Below are 17701 nucleotides of genomic sequence, written 5' to 3'. Positions count from 1 at the left end.
TGCGCGTCCGGAGCCTGTGCTCCGCAACGGGAGAGGCCACAGCAGTGAGAGGCCCGTGTACCGCAAAAAAAAAAAATAAAAAAGTGATGATGGATTGAATTAATAAATGAATGACTATACGTATGAATCAGACCCAGCCAGAGGGACCATCTAGAAAGGGACATAAGCGGAATACAATTGTTCTTATACAAGGCCAGTTTCCTAAAAGCTCTAAGTTCCCTAAAAGCTGTATGTGCAAAGATGCCTACTGCAGCATGATTTAAACCTGTGAAGGACTTCCCTGGTAGCACAGTGGTTAAGAATTCACCTGCCAATGCAGGGGACACAGGTTTGAGCCCTGGTCCGGGAAGATCCCACATGCTGTGGAGCAACTAAGCCCATGCGCCACAACTACTGAGCCTGCGCTCTACAGCCTGCGAGCCACAACTACTGAGCCCGCGTGCCACAACTACTGAAGCCCGTGTGCCTAGAGCCCAGGCTCAGCAACAGGAGAAGCCGCCGCAATGAGAAGCCTGTGCGCCGCAATGAACAGTGGCCCCGCTCGCTGCAACTACAGAAAGCCCGCAGGCAGCAGCAGAGACCCAGCGCGGCCATAAATAAACAAACAAACAAACAAACAAATAAATAAAAACCAGTGAAAAAAATAGGCCCAGCATGTTGAGAGGATGGTTAAGTACATTATGGTATATCAGTTGCCATTAAAAATGATGCTTCTGAAGAATATGCAATTACATGGGGAAATGTTCAAACGAACAAAGCAAGAAAAAATTGTATGTGCTGTATTATTTCAATCAGATGAAAAGAATGCAGAGAACAGGGAAATACATCAAATGTTCAGAGTAGCTGCCTCTGTGTGTTGTAATTATGGGTAATGTTTTTCTCCTCTACTTTTCTAAGTTTTTATAAATTTTCGAATGGAAGAATGCATTAAGTGTATACTTTTAAAAATTTCCTAAGAAATGAAGTATCCTGAGATACTTATGAACAAAATATTGTGAAGGGGACCCAAGGGTCTGTGTACACTTCTAGCGGCACTTGCTGGAAAGGCTCCGTTCTTCACTGGCCAGAGACCCGGAAGGCCCAGGCCCATGGAACCCCAGCCCCACTGCAGCCCCCACCCCCACTGCAAAGCAGGACCTAGTTCAGGAAGCCAAAGGAGGAGGATCACAGAGCCCAGCTTTTTACAAATTGCAATATCATAGGCTGTACTGGGAAACAGAAGGTTTACCCTACACTGGACATCACACTTCAGAGGCCTCTCTCTGTGAGGTAAAGGGTCTGTGGGGCCAAGAGAATATGCCCATCAGGATCTCTGGCCCTCTCCCTTCTAGACTGCACTCAGGTACCTGGAACCCAGAATTCTCTGTCCATATTTCTTGAGCTTACTTGCAGGAATTGTGTGGTCTTATTATCCAGGTCCATCTGCTAGGCCCAGTGGGTGGTCAATGGGAAGGGAAAATAGACAGGGTTTGGATGTGGGCTGGGGTATCCATACACATCTCAAAGCTCCATATGAACTACAGGTGGGAAGAGAAGGGGGAAGGGCCAATGGCCTCAACTGGTACCTTGCATGGGCTGCACAAACATAGAGGCAGGCAGGTCCGTAGGTCCCTAGGCCTCAAGGTTGGTAGAAGGGCCTACCTTGAGTGTTAGACAGATCTAGGTTCAAATCCATTTATTTGCTGTGCAACCATGGATGAGTCCATTCCCCTCTCTGAACCTCAGCTTCCCCAACTATAAAATAGGTATAATAATTCCAATCTCAGAGAGTTGTTGTGAGGCTTGCTGGGGGCACAATGGCTTAGAGGTTATGAGCACAGGCTTTGGGTCAGACAGGCCCAGGTTTGAATCCCAGCTCTGCCCCTCCTAACTATGTGATTTACATCTCTAAGGCACAGTTTGCTCACCAATATGATAAAGAAAATAATAGCACTAACCTGATAAAGTTGTTGGAAGGATTATGGTTGTAATGAGTATGTAATAACATTAGAAAATGCTTAAATGAGAAAAGGCTGCTTTTATTAATGGGTGTGCAAATATTGGCTATGGTAGGATTGACCAGACTTCTGCACTCCCATCCTCCTGCCCAGCTTTATTTTTCTCCATAGCACTTACCACTATTTGACATATTTTTGTATATTCTTGTTTATTTGTTTCTTTTCTTTCCCCACTCCCTACATTCACACACTAGAATGTCAGCTCAGCAGGAGAGAGGTCTGTTTTGTTCACTGTTTCCAAGTGCCTGTATCAGTGAGAGACTGAAGATGTTCCTCAACAGTCGAGTAGATATCTGCCATGTAGACAGGGGTAAAAGGTATTCTTGGCCAAGAGAACAGCCAGAATATAGGCATGGACCCATAAAGAAGTCCACTTTGCCGAGGGTATCCTAGATACTTCAGTACAACTTGAATGCAGGTCAGGAAGGGAACAGAGTGGCTAGAAAGATGAGTGGGGAAAGCGGGAGGGGGGAGGGCGGGGGGGGGCAGGGGGATGAATTGGGAGATTTGGATTGACTAATATGTATAATATTGTATAAAATACATAACTAATAAGAACGTGCTGTAGAGCACAGGGAACTCCACTTCGCTGCACAGTAGAATTTAACACAACATTGTAAAACAACTATACCCCAATAAAAAATAAATAAATAAAAACTAAATTTAATTGAAAGGTGAGCGGGGCTGTGGCCTGACCCAAAGGAGCATGCGAGAGCTTCCCTAGACCACAGGTGGTGTGAAAACCAACTTGTGACAGCCAGGAAGTGGAAAAGCACTAGGGGAGAGGCAAAGATGCCTCCCAAGTTCAACTGCCACCTAAATCATGATGATGTGAAAGGCCAAAGTTAAAACCTTTTGAAAGATAATTCAGGTGGAGGGAAGACTCCTTTCTAAGGGGCCGTCTGAGCCAAGAATCAGACCTAGAAATGACAAATAGGCAAGTATAGAAGTCATGTGGATGAGGTAATAGTGACATGCAAAAAAATCTTAAAAGGTTAATTAAAGAGAAGAAAAACTAGATGAACCACAGAACAAATCAGAAACCTTGTTGGATAATGTAACCATTTTCAGCATTTTTCACATGATATTGAATGGATCCACATGATCCACAGGCCAAGATCGTGGTGGGGAAACGAAATGAAAGCCCATGGTGGTTTCAGTTGCTAGTTATCTTTCTGTTGATGATTACTCTTCCTCTAGTCCTTTGTTACCACTACTCATTGAAAAGTCCTGGGATGACAATGACGATGATGATGATGATAAAGATTGCTGCATCAGAGGAAATATCTGTCTATCACTTTTCAAATTTCTTTTTCAGAAAATAAAGAGGCAAGTATCACTTCACATTTTTATTTTAAAGAAAAGAAAGACAGGCAGAGACTACAACAAAAACAGCATTGAACACCAGGCAAGAGTGTGAACCTCATTGTATAATTGCCAGGAAGCCCCTGGGGGTCTCGAACCAAGCAGTGACAAGGTCAAATGCTGCCTTCCTAACCTCCCGCCCCTTTCAATCACTAAAGCGAGCTTTATTTGGTCCTTAGCATCTCTGCCTTCTAATAATCCAAAAAGAATAAAGTGATTATTAAGCACCTACAATGGTCCAGGACTTGTGTTATCTTCATAACAGCTGTGCAAGGTCATTATTATTATTCTCATTGTATAGATGTGAGAACTGGGGCTCAGAGTAGCAACGTGATTTACCTAGAGTCACACGGCTAATAAGTAGTGGAGCCGAGACTCAAGTCTAGGTTTGTATGATTCCAAAGCCAATGCTTTTCACTGCTACAGCTGTGGCTTCCTTCTGTCATGCCAGAGCTAGGCAGCACTTCATCTCCCACAGCTTGACCTCTCTCCCTCAACTGGCTCCAAACTCCCCTCCACACCATGAGCATTCAGGGGGTGCTTCTGGAAGAGACAATCATTCAAGGATGGAAGGCGGGGCACCAAAAAGGGAAGGTGGGGTTAGGCACAGGTACTGCAGCCCAAAGCAGCTCAGCACTATCACAAAAAGAGAGAGAGAGAGAAGGAAAATGGAACTGGCTCTCCAGCCCTCCCTTCTTGCTTCCCTCTGCTGGCGGCAGAAGGATGGAGGTTCAGCCATGATGGCAGAGAGAGTGGGCGGAAGGGGAAGCAGCAAGAGCAGCCTGCTATTGCAGAAGCCTCAGCTCAGCCTCAAAGCTGTGCTTGGGGCCCATCTCTGGCCCACCTGCTCCCACTGCCTAAGCAAAGGAGGCTAGGCTGTTCTCCAAGCACCCACCCAATCCTGCCAAAGCATAGCTTACAGCAGACCCAGACCCTCTCAAGTCACAGTGAGGGCACCCTGAGAGGTGGAGGGACTAGCCCGGGGGTTCAGAGGAAGGCAGTGGCAGGATGGGGGTCAGAACCCAGGTCTCCAGTCCCTCAGCTGAGGGCTCTCTTGATTGCGTGGTCTAGATGGCAGAGGTTGAGGAAAAGGGGTGCTCAGGAGGCTGCCACAGGAAGGCTTATGACAGGGCTGGAGCCAGAGGCAACACATGCCAAAATGAGGCCATACAGGGTTGGGTATTTTGGGGGTTGACTAATAATTTCCATTCTCAATCTGGATTGAGAAAGCAAAACAACCACTTTTTAAAAGTAGCTTTAGCCTTAGTTTGGACCTCAAGAGCATAAATCTTTATCTCTCTCTTCTGTCAGGACCCTGCTGAAAAGAATGTGAAGGAATAAAATAAGGTAAGAAATCATAACAGTGAAGAGGATGGGAGAGGGTGATATCAATGGGTGAGAGATTTCAACCAATTTCTGGGAGCGAAAAACAAAGAGAAGAGTGTTCACAGTTGAAGGAGGGCCAGCAACGCCACTCAGGGGGTTGCAGCTGGAGAGGGAGCCAGTCAGGCCAGCAGAGGCCCAGAGAGAGTCCAGACTTGAAGATGGTAGGTACAGGGGAGGGTAGGAGCAATCAGGGGCTGAAAACGGGGGGATAAACTGAAGGTAAGTACATGAAATCCTTCCCTGTGCCCCCACTGACAACTCCCAGATCCAAAACACAAGCTGCCTGGCTTTCATCCCTAGGCAAAATATCAAAGGAATTAAACTATCTGGGATTACTCAGGGCACCTAGTGGCATGTTGGTGCTCCCAGAATAAAGTGCTTTTCATTCTGGCATTTGGGGGGCACCCATTACAACTGCCAGCTCCCCGGCGGCTCACCTAAAATAAAGCCAGCAAGTGGACAAGTCAGCTGGATATACAGACATCTCACTTTGTATCAACTCATTCACAAACTATAAAATAGAAAATATGAGAGAAAAGGTGAGCAGCATAGAGGATCAATCCAGGAAGTTCAACATCCAATTAACAGACATTCCAGAAAGAGAAAACAGAGAAAATGAAGGGCAGGAAACTACCAAAGAAATTATGTAAGAAAAGACAAGGTGCATCAAGTTGAAAGGGCTCACTGAGTACCAGGTAGGGTTAATGAAAAACAGACCTTGAGCTGAGTGTTGGTTTTATAGGTGTGTTTGGCTTGTGGAAACTTGACCATGTGATATGAGCACTTTTCTGTATACATATTTCAGTATGAAGTTTTTAAAAAAAATCCCCCTCCTAAAAAATTTTCAAATAAAATGTCCCCAGAAGATGTGCTATGATTATCCTGTGGTTTCAAGGAACACCACACAACAGTAAGTTTAAGTAAGTACATAAATAAATAAATAAATCGATAAGGTGGAAAGTCCTGATCCAAATATGAAACAAAGTAACAAGCGGCATGACTTTGAGCAATTCGTAGAGCATAAGAAACGAAAATTCATTTGATCTTGATGCTAGGAAAATTTTCCTGGGAGTACAGAGGTTGGGACAGTGGACCTGTGGGAAGTGAGGTGTAATTATAGTACACTATTTAGCCCTGCAATTAATAATATGACATAGTCATAATCACATAAACACCGTGTATTGGTGGTCAACTTTTAAAGTCAATCTGTCCAGAAAAGCACTGAAGACCTAATTATTGTTACATAACAGAATGCAAATGTAGTCAACCTTGCTGGATGCAAAAGTACAGAACACAGAAAGTGGGAGGTGGAAAGGTGGAGGAGAGATGGAGGGAAGGATGGTGCACTAATAACTATATCTTACAAACTGAGTGGTCAAGAGATACTGTGGAAAATTGATGGAATAAGAAATTACAGTCTAAGTAGTATCTAGCAAAGTTACAAAGGTAACTAATAGAGGAACCAAAATAGTAATATAATTATTAAAGTTTGGAAGGGGGAAAAAAGAGTCAAGTGTTGTAAACAAGCTAAATTCTCACTTGTCATAGTAGAAAGAAGTCAATAGATGATGTTTAAAGTTGATAAATGAAGAAATAACCGACAAAGGATGTTTATTTGGAGATACGAAGTCACCACCAGAAAGCCTCAATGGTAAAAGTGGTCACCTCTGGGGGCTGGGAAGTGGGGGGCAGGGAGACATTGGCTTACTAGTATGCATGTCCTTGTGTACTATTTGCCCTTTTAAAATTATGTATATGGGGACTTCCTTGGTGGTCCGGTGGGTAAGACTCTGTGCGCTCCCAATGCAGGGGGCCCAGGTTTGATCCCTGGTCATGGAACTAGATCCCACATGCATGCCACAACTAAGAGTTCGCATGCCGCAACTAAGAAGTCCACATGCCACAACTAAGGTCCCGAGTGGTGCAACTAAGACCTGGCGCAGCCTATATAAATAAGTATTTTTTTAAATAAATAAATAAATTATGTATATGTACTGCTTTGATTTAATTTTTCAAAACAAGTCCCTCCTCTTTCTTTGGACCTCAGTCTCCCACACGGTCCATATAAAATGGGGAGGTTGATGACTCTAGGTGATGCGAAGTCTTGTTCTCCAAAATCCATGCTTCTTTCTAGAGCAGAAGCAAGACACGCCAGTGAAGGACCGACTCTTTCCTAACTAACCCCTCGACTCCTCACAGTATCATAATCATCCGTTACAGATGCCTTCTCAGGTGCCCCAGCCTGCACCACCCTCTGGTCGTCTTCAAACCCCACCATCACCAGTCCAGCCTCACCAGCCTTCCATTCGTTCAACTATTTACACCCATTAGTTATTTATACCTGCCTGAGTCACAAAGGATTTGAGGTGGCTTACTCTAATAACACAGATAAGGAAAGAATAAAAATTGAACTAGAAAATAAGAGCTCAGAAAAAGAGATCAACAAAGATGCTAGAGCTGTACTTCAAATTAACTGGTAGCTGAGGCAGAAAGCAAGATACAATGAGCCATGACAGCCTCATATTAGGAAGGAGGAAATATACCAGTTTTCAGGGGAAGCAAACCTTTGCCGAGCACTGAATTCTTCAAGTCATTGTCCATTGTCCATGGGAGATTTCATGAAGGAGAAGGAAATGACTGTTTTTGATTTGTTTTGTTTTTGTTTTATTAAACTTCAAGCTGTCCTATTGTAATGATGTGCTATCCAGATCTGGATGAGTTATCTCCTATAAAAACTGAAGAATCCTAGGTAATATCATGATTATGAAATGAGGTATAAGAGCATATGTTTTGGCACAATCATGAATTATGTCATTGCTTTTCTTCCCCCGGAAATGACTATTTATTGAGCACCTACAAATATCAGGGAATGCCATTCAAATGATCTTGGTCAATCCTGAGAGATGGGCATTGTCATCCCATTTTACAGATGAGGAAACTAAAGCTCAGAGAAGGTAAAATGACCTAGCTGAGGTCATCCAGTTGGTTGAGGCAGAGCCGAGATTCAAACTTAGGTCTGTCGGTCTCCAAAGCTCATTCTTTACGTATCATACCGGGGGCCTCAAAACAAAGCCACCCAGGCTAGAGACACCCTGCCTAAGGCAATGGGGACACAGTGATGACACAGGCCCGCCCTCTTTCATGAAAACAGAAAAAGGGGGATGACAGGCCTTGCTGTCAAGCCAGAAACTGCCTCTGAGCTGCCTCAGTTACATTAAATGAGGACCTGCAAGGCAGAAAGCAGCAAAAAGAAAGCTGGGCCTGGGTGGAGAAACGGAAACCACAGACCCCAGCTATGAATCTACCTGATCTGATTTCTGAGGGGCTGAACCAGAGCAGAGGGTCTGTCTGCCACTGAAGCAAGAGATCCTTTACTTAGGTGATGCATACTCTTTACCGTTTCCTCCCCAGCAAATCAGCCAGCCTCCTGGAGGCCTGGTTTTCTCATCTGTAGGACAAAGATAATGATCCCTACAACCTTCACAGGATTTCAAGGCATAAAATAGCACATTTAAGGAATGATGCTTTAAACACTGGCATTAACACTAGAGTGACTTTTCTAATCAGAGCTCTTCTGCTCACACGTTGAGTGGCCTCCTACAAGTCCTTTCTTTAGGCTTCAGTCTTCTCATCTGTAAAATGAACATCCTGATTTTTAAGGGTCCCTAAAGCTGGAAGGTTCTTCACGTTCATGCTGATATTATTAAAACCCTACTGGTCATGAGTGGCTGCACTCCCTTCTGTCACAGCACTTATCAGTGTGTTGCCACTGTCTTTCTCCCCCAGTAGATTATCTCTACTCCCACCACCCAAGTTCAGGCCTTATCACTTCTCATCTAGACTGTCGCACAGCCTCATCACTGAATGCCCTCCAGTCTATCTTCCAAATTGCCCTGTAGTAGGATCTCTCCAATACACTGCTCTCAACACGTCACCCCGTACTCTACAATACACACCTCTTCCCTCAGCTTAGAACTCTATGTTGGTTCCCAATTTGCAACAGAATAAAGCTCCTTATCCCGCTACTCCAGTGTCCTCATGATCTGCACCAGCCAAGTCGTCAGACTCTTCTCTGGATCCTCCCTGCCTCCCTGTTTGTGCTCTAGTTTGTACTGACCTGGTAAAAGTGTTCCCCTCCTCACCTCCACATACCCTGCTGGTCTCATACTTCTGTACATTTGCTCGTGCTGTCCCCTCCGTCTTGACCTCCCTTTGGTTCCCAATTCCCACTGACCCACATGCCGTCCTTCTTCACCTAGCTAGCCCCTACTCATCCTCCAAGCCTCAGATCAGGCATCACCTCAGTCTGGGTAGATGTCCCTCCTTTGGGCACCCGTGGCCTCCCGTGCTCCCCTCTGGCATAGCACACAAGACACCACGTTACATTTGTCTTCTCCACCCAACTGTGAGCTCCCTGAAGCCAAGAAGCATATGCTATTAATCACGGAACTCCCTGCCTGCAATAGCACAAGCTGTGGCACATCCCAGGTGCACAATATTCACTGGATGGCCCTCTATCTCTCAGAAATGTGATGAGCTCGCACATGACCTCTCGCTCCTGCCCTTCCATGGCACGGAATTTTGCAAAATTATCATTATTAATAATAAAAATGCCTATCACCAAGTAAACACACACTCTCTGCTGAACACTTCTCTGTCATCTCACTGAATTCTCACAACAATCATGACAAGATGGGTCATTTATGAATTGTCTAGCATATCAGATGTACAGTTGTGAGGCATGCCTCCCAGTTTTGTAAGGAAATTTGGGGGAAGGAAGAAATTAGGTACTTTTTAATCACAGATATAATGACAATAATTCTAAAGTGGTTCTATAGAGGAAAATATTGGTTCTATTCAGGTGAATGCAGTATATTGCATCTGGAATCCAGTAGAAAATCACAAGGCCCAGCCAGATATGCAATCTTATTATCCCTTAAAATATATATATATATATATATATATATATATGTATGTGTGTGTTTGTGTGTGTGTGTGTGTGTGTATCATCACATAGCTACAAAGAAATACATTTGATATTAGTGAAATGGTACATATCAGGTGATAATTGTGATAAATTTCCCTCTAAAATGTTAGAGGAATCATCGTGATCTGTCGTGTAGCCCTGGCTTGTCATGTTTGTTTTAAAAAGGATGTGATGAGACAATCTTGGCTGGGTTGCTTTGTCTGCTACACTCCACCTCTAGAGGGCAGGGCAGCCTCACATATTGTTTTCCACCCTTATCCCTTGGTTTTTTCACCCTGATCAGGACCTTGCTGGGTGTGCTTGGCAGCCAGGAAACTTTCTGATATATTTTTGTGGGGCTGGGGGGAGGCGGGCAACAGGAATCGCACCCATCAGAAAATACAGTTTTATCCCCATTGACTACTTGAGAAAACGGAGGTTCTGAAAGTTAAGTGACTTGCCTAGAGTCACAGAAATTCCTCCTTCCCACGGCACCACATTTTTCTCCAAATGCGAAGGTCCCAGAGAGCAGCTCCTAAGTGCTTAAGAACAGGCGTCCCGGGACTTCCCCAGCGGTCCAGTGGTTAAGACTCTACACGCCCAATGCAGGTGGGCACGGGTTCAATCCCTGGTTGGGGAACTAACATCCCGCATGCCACACTGTGCAGCCAACACAAAAAACAGGCATCCTTGCGTGAGTGCTTTTCAACATGGATGCCTGGAGAGAGACCTGACACCACAAGGAAGTGAGGGTAACTAGCAAATGATCTTGCCCTAAATGACTTACCACAACAGAGGAATAAGTCATTTACTCCTCATTCCTCCCCATGACAAGTGTTGATTCTTCTGCCAGGGAACATAGCAGAGAATGAGCTAGAAGGGCTGTGTCTTATTCTGACTCCAAGACGCCGTGCCTAGCCCAGGGTCAGAGCCCAATAAAGATTTGATGGGTAAATAAGTAATTTCCCACTGGATGAGGCAGAGGGCACACAGGTCCTATGCAGGCCTCTTTGCCCCTTTCAGGACAGAAGATCCCGCATTAAGGGAGAAGAACATGGTATGACATGGCCATGGCATGGGAGGGACAGGTAATGATGAGCAGATTGGCCTAAATGTCTCTGAAGTCTCATCTGACTCTGCTACCCTGACATCCTATGAACTGGGAGACTGGTGAGTGGGAGGAACACAGAGGGCAGAGGCCAAACAGCTCCAGGGAGCATGAGGGAAAAGCCACAGAGAAGCCAAGAGAACCCTGAAGTTGAGTCATCTCTCTCTACAGGAGTCCTGAAAGGAAGAACACCTTAGGCACCCCTGGCCATTAGTGCACCGGGACTTAATTTGACAATCATTTGTCTACTCAACATTTACTGAGCAGCTACTATGTGCTGTGCTATGTTTTTCCAAGCTTCTAGCTCCTTCAGTTACACCCACAGCACCTAGCAGAGGGACTGACACAACGTGCACATGATATATGTGTATGAAATCTTAATCTGACGGAGCCCTCAAGCTAGTAGAGATGACACGAGGTGTAAACAAATAAAGGTATAAAAGGGGGCAAAGTGCTCATTTCAAGGGTCAGGGATAGACCTGTGCACAAACACGGGAGAGGCAACAACAGTGGAATGCAGCCTGGGCACTGGATGGAACAGCCCAGGAGAAGCAAACAACATGAGCAAAGACCCAGAGGCTCTCAGGAGGCTGAGTGGGCTGACAATGGGGCACACAGGCCAGTCTGGCTGGAACTCGGTCTGTGTGAGGGGGACTGTAAAAAGATGAGAGGAGAAAGGTGAGATCCTAAAGGGTCCATGCATGGCAGGCAAAGCAGTCTGAACCTTCTCCTGCAGGCAGAGACAGCAGGAAACTGCTGGAGCCCCACAGAAAGCTTGGTCTGTCTGTACCTCATCAGGGGCCCGAGGGAACAAGAGCAGGAGGGCATCGATTAGGAGACTGTGGTCAAAATCCCAGAGGCTATCAGGAGAGGGAGCTTGACTCAAGCAGTGGTCCCAGGAGCTCTGCTGGGGGAAGCCCAGAGCCACATCCAGAGCATCTTTACCGTCTTCACACCCGCCTGCAGGAGGCATTGGTGGACCAAAGGCTCAGGAGCCAGATAGTTCTGGGCCTCATGCAGTTGTGTAACCTTGGGCAGGTCATCGCACCTCTCTGACCTCTCGTTTCCCTGTCTGAAAAAAGAGGATAATACCAATATCCACCTGGTATGGACTCTGTGCAAATGAGATAAGAAGCAACATGGAATGGTGGGTGAGAACGTTGTGGATGGACTCTGGAGCCTGGCCACCTGGGCTCCTTCTAACTCCTTCTCAGTTCTGCTACTTATTCACTGAGTGACCTTGGGGAAGTTACCCAACCTTTCTGGGCCTCGGTTTCCTCATCTGTGAAATGGACTTAATAACAGTATCTACATCAAAGGTTTCATATGGCGATTGAATGAATTAATACACAGAAGGCACTTAGAACAAATAGTGCTTGGCACACAGTAAATGCAGGTTAAAAAAAGACGTTAGCTATTGTTACATAAAGCCACATAGGGTGGTGCCTGGCACGTAGAAGGCTGAGGCTCACTCAGCACATGTGCGGCCCCTTCTCCATGCCCCAGGCCTCCCCTGTGCTCCCAGCAAATTCAGAGGCCACCAGAGGCAGAGGTGAGATAGATGAAAGAGTAGCAGAGGGCAAGCCTGGGTCCGGTCTTCCTCCCACCTCCCCCTCCATCCTCCACCCACTCTCTTCAAAGTCCCCTGCCCAGGTCTTAGACCAGTGGCCTGGCCTCCACTCCTCACTGCCCTTCCTACTCATTTTGTCCTAAGCACCGGCACTACAGTGGGTCAGGCTTGGTCCCCTGTGTCTTTGGTCAGGGAAGGGGGTGGGAGGGTTCTCAAGCGCAGAGAGTCTGGTGTTTGCTCAGCCTGGGGGCCCCTCCTGCTCTGTGCACACAGCCAAGAAATGTTTGTGGATGACAACAGCCCCATTCTCGCCCCAGATCTAGACTGAGAAGCAAGATTCCTCTAATTCTCATTCAATTCGACATTATCATTGCCTCCCACGTGAGTATAATGCTCCCAACACAGTGGGGGGAGAGAGGGCAATGGTATTCCCTCCTGGGAAGAAGGAAAGACCCCCACCCCCCGCCCAGGAAAAGTGCCCAATACCCCAAAGGAGACAGACTTCCCCAGGGCCCCTCCCTGGGCTCCCTCCCTCCCTCCCAGTGCCCTCAGCCCCTGTGGGGAGCACACTGACACTCCAGTGCACACACAAGACAACCCGGCAACTGTGCCTAGAGCCTAGACCACGCATTGTCCTGGCTGCTGAGAACACCAGGCCAGTCCTGCTGGTTGCTGTCCCCCAACGCAAGCCAGCCTGCTGGCCGTGGGGGGGGCGTGCAGAGGATGAAGAGTTACCACCAAACCAGCTTCAGCCCACCACCGCCTACGGCAGAGCCGGAGCTGGGCCCAGGCAAATCAAGGGAAATGCAGCTCTCTTCAGCGTGGAGGACTCAGCAGTGGCCCCCAGCACGCCTGTAAATCATTCCAGGTGCCAGAACGGAAAGGGGGGGGCCAGGCCAAGATCAACAACGAAAACAGAGCTCTTCTCTAACCATGGGGAGTGGGGGTGACAATTCCAGGGAAAAAGACCTAAGCATTGCAGACCAGCAGCTGCTAAAAAAACAAACAAGCAAGCAAAGACCTCATGTACAGAGGCCCAGTGGCCAGAAGGAGGTCGGGCCTCATCGTGCGCTATGCTGCACTAGAAAGGCCACACCCAGAGCACAGCAGAAGGCAGACTGGCATCCGGGAACCTGTCCAGAAGAGACAGTGCGGGAGGATGTGGGAATCCTGGGGGGATGACATAGGTGGGGGTGGACATGACAGCTGCTATCAACTGCGGTAGAGGGCAAGTTCACAGGCTCGGGAGTCTGTCTCACAGATAGTGTGACCTCTGGTGTGTTACTTCACTTCTCTGAGCCCTCGGTTTCTTCAGCTGTAAAACGTGGGTTGTGGTGACAGACGGACAGCGTCGCTGGGCAGAGGGGCCCTTCAACAAGCAGCAGCTGGGCCCAGGCCCCTCTGTCCCCTCTTCCTCCACCAGAGGGAGCCTGGGGACCAGGAGCGCCCAGCATGTACCAGCTCTACCTAGCCTCCCCCAATGCTGCAGCCTCTGCTGCTCAACACCCACCCTGCCTGCCCTGGCTTCCAGCGGCAGCCTCTCACCCACTCCTTACAAACCCAGAACAGGCCTGGCAGGGGAGTAGCTTGCAGCAGCTGTGGCGACAACAATGGCTAGTGCATCAATACGCCCTTCTGACGCCTGGTCGAGAGAGAGGGAGGGAGAGCAGAAAGAAGGGAGACAAGGCCTTCTGCCCTCCCCCATCGACTCCCCTTCTCATCACTCATCCCAGAGCAATCTCCCCTTGCTCAAATCCTCCAGATACCTCAGGCTCTCCTGGCCTCTCCCAGTTGGTGACCTGGCCAGGTCCTGAGGCCAAGAGACTCCTTCAGGCTGGAAAGCCCCAGTGGAAAAATAACAGGCCTCGGAGACAGGTGGACTTGGGTTCTAGCCCCAGATCTATTAGGAACTGGCAGTGTAATCTTGAGCATGTTCCCTTCATTTTTTTGGAGCCTCAGTTTCCCCATCTCTAAAATGGAATTGCTAGTGCTCACTGCACAGGCCCTGTTGTGAGGACCAAAAGAGGTAATAATGGGTGTACAATCAAAGTACCGTCTAAATTCCTGTATTAATCCAGTAGGAAATGTGAAGCAAGGGAATCCAACAAACAGCCTGGAGGGTGCACAAAAAGAGGGAAAGACCGAAAGGCAGGCCTGCCCAGATGGCAGAAGCACAGAGCTCAAGAGCAAACAGGCTTCCAGCCAGCCAAGAGATTCAGACCCACATCTGCAGGATGGAGAATCTGAGAAGAATGGAATCCTAGAATTTGGGAAGACCCAGGTCATTTCATTGGGCTTTCCACCAGTTCAGGAATTATGCTTTCTCCAGCCCTCCCCGACCCCCTTGAGGCAGTCCACTGCATCACCAGACAGCCAGGTTGGAAAGTTCTTCCTGATTTATCCCAAAATTTCCCATTGCTCCTGGTTCTGCTCCCTGGAGCCACACATAATGAGGCTGCTTCCTCTGTCACAGGTTTGACCACTCTGGAAAAGTCTTCGGCAGCCAGGCTAAAGGACCACAAATGCCCATACAGTCTCCCTCTGTCCCCACCCCATCATGGCCCTCTCCTGAAAAGGCCTTGCTTGGTCAGTCGACCTGGCCCCTCCCTCCAGTGTGGGGCCCCAAGCTGCACACAGTCAGTCCTCCTGGAATGGGCTCCCAGCAGCCCTGGCTGGGCAGAAGAGTCCATCTCCCTCTGGGGCAGCCCATACCAAACCTCAACTGAGGGTGCACTGCAGTGAAGCCCAGCCGAGCCCTTGAGCTGCAGCTGCTGCTCCTGGGGCCCAGCCATCTCAACCCAGCACCCCAGCCTGCTGCCTCACCACGGGGGAGTTGCAGAGAGCTGTCTCCCGGCAGATTTCCTGAGGCAGAAGGCTTCCCCACCCCCAGCCCAGCCTCCAAGAGACACTCCACTGGTTGTGGCACATGGTAGGACCAGCTGAGCAGTGAGAGGAGGGGGAAAGCTGTCCATTCGCTAGAGGACTTCAGACTTGCTCTGTAGTGGTGGCTGGATTAGTCATAGAACCATCAAATCTAAGCTGGAGGGGCCCTTAAAGAGCATTCAAGGCAGACCTTGCCTTTTAAAAAGATATGGGAGAACTGATGGCCTGAGAGAGGAAGGGACTCAGTCAAGGTCACAAAGCCAATCTGCAGCAGAGCTGGAAGGGGAACCTGGGTTTCCTAACTCCCAGGTCAGTATTGTTTCCAATCCAGCAGAAGAGAAATCAGGGAGCCTTTAGGGCAGCCCTGTGAGCCTGCACGCCCTTGACTCTCTTGGCCTGACATTTATCCCAACCAGCTCACCGTGGTATCTGCATGGAAGAAGTGGACCCAGCCCATGCCCCACCAACCCAATAGATGTTGCCAAGGTGTCCCAAATAGGCAGACACACAGACCCCAGCACAGAAACTGGCACTGATCCAACAAGAGGGAAGATCTGTAGACTTCCCTTGCTGGTATGCTCTTTAATTGGGTGGTTTTTCCTTGAGGGTGGAGAGGGGGTGGTCTTTGAGGAACTAGCCAAGGGCCGGGCCTCCATCTTTGCTCCCCCGACCAGGATGTGCTGCAGTTCCCCTCAGAGGGATAAGAGCCTCCAGCAGCCATTCTGGTCCCCACCTGCCTCTCTGCGAAAGGATGGAGCTGAGGCCGCCAGAGGAGATCAGATCAGGCCTGTGCTCAGGACCCGCAGAGGAGACCCGAGGTGGGGGGGGCCTTTCTTTCCCTTGGGGCTCTGATCTGACACCGTCGGAGACAATAAAAATCCCAACCGGCACATCCAAATAAAATAAATAAATGAAAAGCCATCCTCTGGCAAGGATATAGCGAGGGGGTGAAGAAGTGGAGGGGGTGATGACTGCTCCAGGCCCTCACTGGCCACGGTTTTGAGAAAGAAGAGACGCCTGCACTCATCGGGCCAACCCACTCTGGGGTAGCTAGAGAAGGGGTGTCGGCTGCACGAGGGGGACCCGGCTTCTCCCGGCAGGTTGGGACTGGAGAGAAGGACATGGAATCAGGCACCGGCTTCTTACTTTACCAGCCGTACAAGTTGGAGAGGGAACTAGCGGGGAAGAGCCAGGGAAGACAAACACGCGTTCCTTACTTTCTCTGGAGGGTTGTGGCCGGGCTGGTGCTGGTACTGGTACTGTGGCCGCCGCCGGCCCCGGGGCTGGAGCTCCTGGATGCGCCACGGCTCAGCTGGCCCCGCTCTCGTGATGGACGGGGCCCCACGCCCACCGCCGCCGAATAGCCGGATTCCTTCTCGCGGCCCGGGTGCGCTGGCCCGGCCTCCCGCCCGCCACGCTCGCGACCCAGGGCTGGGTTCTCGTGGTGCAGGTGGCACTGGGCCACGTCGCGCTCGCGGGCAGAGTAACCAGCAGTGTCCTGGAGTGGGTAGGAGGCGTCCCGCTCCTTGTCCCGATACACAGCCTCCCGGTTCTGATAGGCGCCGTCCCGGTTCGCGTAGCCCACGTCCCGGGCCGCCTGGTGGAACTGGCTCTCCCGCAGCTCGCGGTGGTGGAACTGGGTCTCGCGCAGGTTCTGGTACTGGCTCTCGCGGCTCGGGCTATCCCGCGCGCCGTGGGGGTCCCGGTGCAGCTCCCCGCGGTGCAGCTGGCTCTCCTCTCTCAGGTCGCGGTTCTCCTGGGTGAGCTGGTCCAGCTGGCCCTCCAGCTCTTCGATGCGCCGCCGCTGGGTCTCCAGCAGCTGCTGCTGGCTCTCTATGATGTTGTTCAGCTCCAGCAGGTACTCCACCGCCCGGTTGGGGCTCTCGGATCCCGGGCCGCCCGGGGGACCCGACCCCGCCTCCATCCTGGCGGCCCAGGGGCAGGGGAAGGGGCAAGAGAGCCCGGTCCCCGCTCGCTCACGGCGCCACCCTCCCCCGGGCCCAGCCGGGGGAGGGGGCCGGCGGGACGCGAGGGCGCGCACCGGGCTCGAGGGCCCGGGGGCCCGGGGGGGCCCGGGAGACAGCGCTGGGGCAGGCGGCACGGGGAGCAGGAGCTGAGGCTGCCGCTGCCGCTGCCGCCGCCGCCGCCAACCGCCACGGCTCTCGAGGACGCGGCCCACGGCGCTCCGCCCGCTGCGCAGTCACTGCGCAGCGCGGCCGCGCGGGACCGCCCCGACCGCCGGCCCGCCCCCCGCCCCTGCCCCCACCCCGCGCGCCCGGCCCGCCCCCGAGCGTCCCACCTGCCACCGCCGCCCGCACCCGAAGCCGGACCCGCCCCAAGGCACCCGGGCCAGCCCCCTCACATTCCACCGGTCCCAGAGTCTTCCCTTAATGCAGCCTAAAGAAGCCCTCCATCCCAGTCCGTTC

General features: G+C 50.1%; 1 protein-coding gene across 3 annotated transcripts in view; it reads right to left on the bottom strand.

Moving 5' to 3' along the window:
- Positions 1-17430, bottom strand: part of IQSEC2 (IQ motif and Sec7 domain ArfGEF 2) — a 76247-nt gene extending 58817 nt beyond the window's left edge. For 2 of the 3 annotated variants that reach the window (XM_067722418.1, XM_067722422.1), the window contains exon 1: positions 16493-17345. In XM_067722418.1, the coding sequence (XP_067578519.1) occupies positions 16493-17199 (707 nt within the window). In that variant the 5' untranslated portion in view covers positions 17200-17345. Of the gene's footprint in view, positions 1-16492 lie in introns of all 3 variants that reach the window. The other variant, XM_067722419.1, reaches the window with a different exon arrangement.
- Between the last annotated feature and the right edge of the window lie 271 nt (positions 17431-17701).

This window comes from Pseudorca crassidens, chromosome X (genome assembly GCF_039906515.1).
Source record: "Pseudorca crassidens isolate mPseCra1 chromosome X, mPseCra1.hap1, whole genome shotgun sequence".
NCBI classification, from domain to species: Eukaryota; Metazoa; Chordata; class Mammalia; order Artiodactyla; family Delphinidae; genus Pseudorca; species Pseudorca crassidens.
Note: the sequence above shows the minus strand (reverse complement) of the source record. Positions and strands in the feature narration are given on the sequence as shown.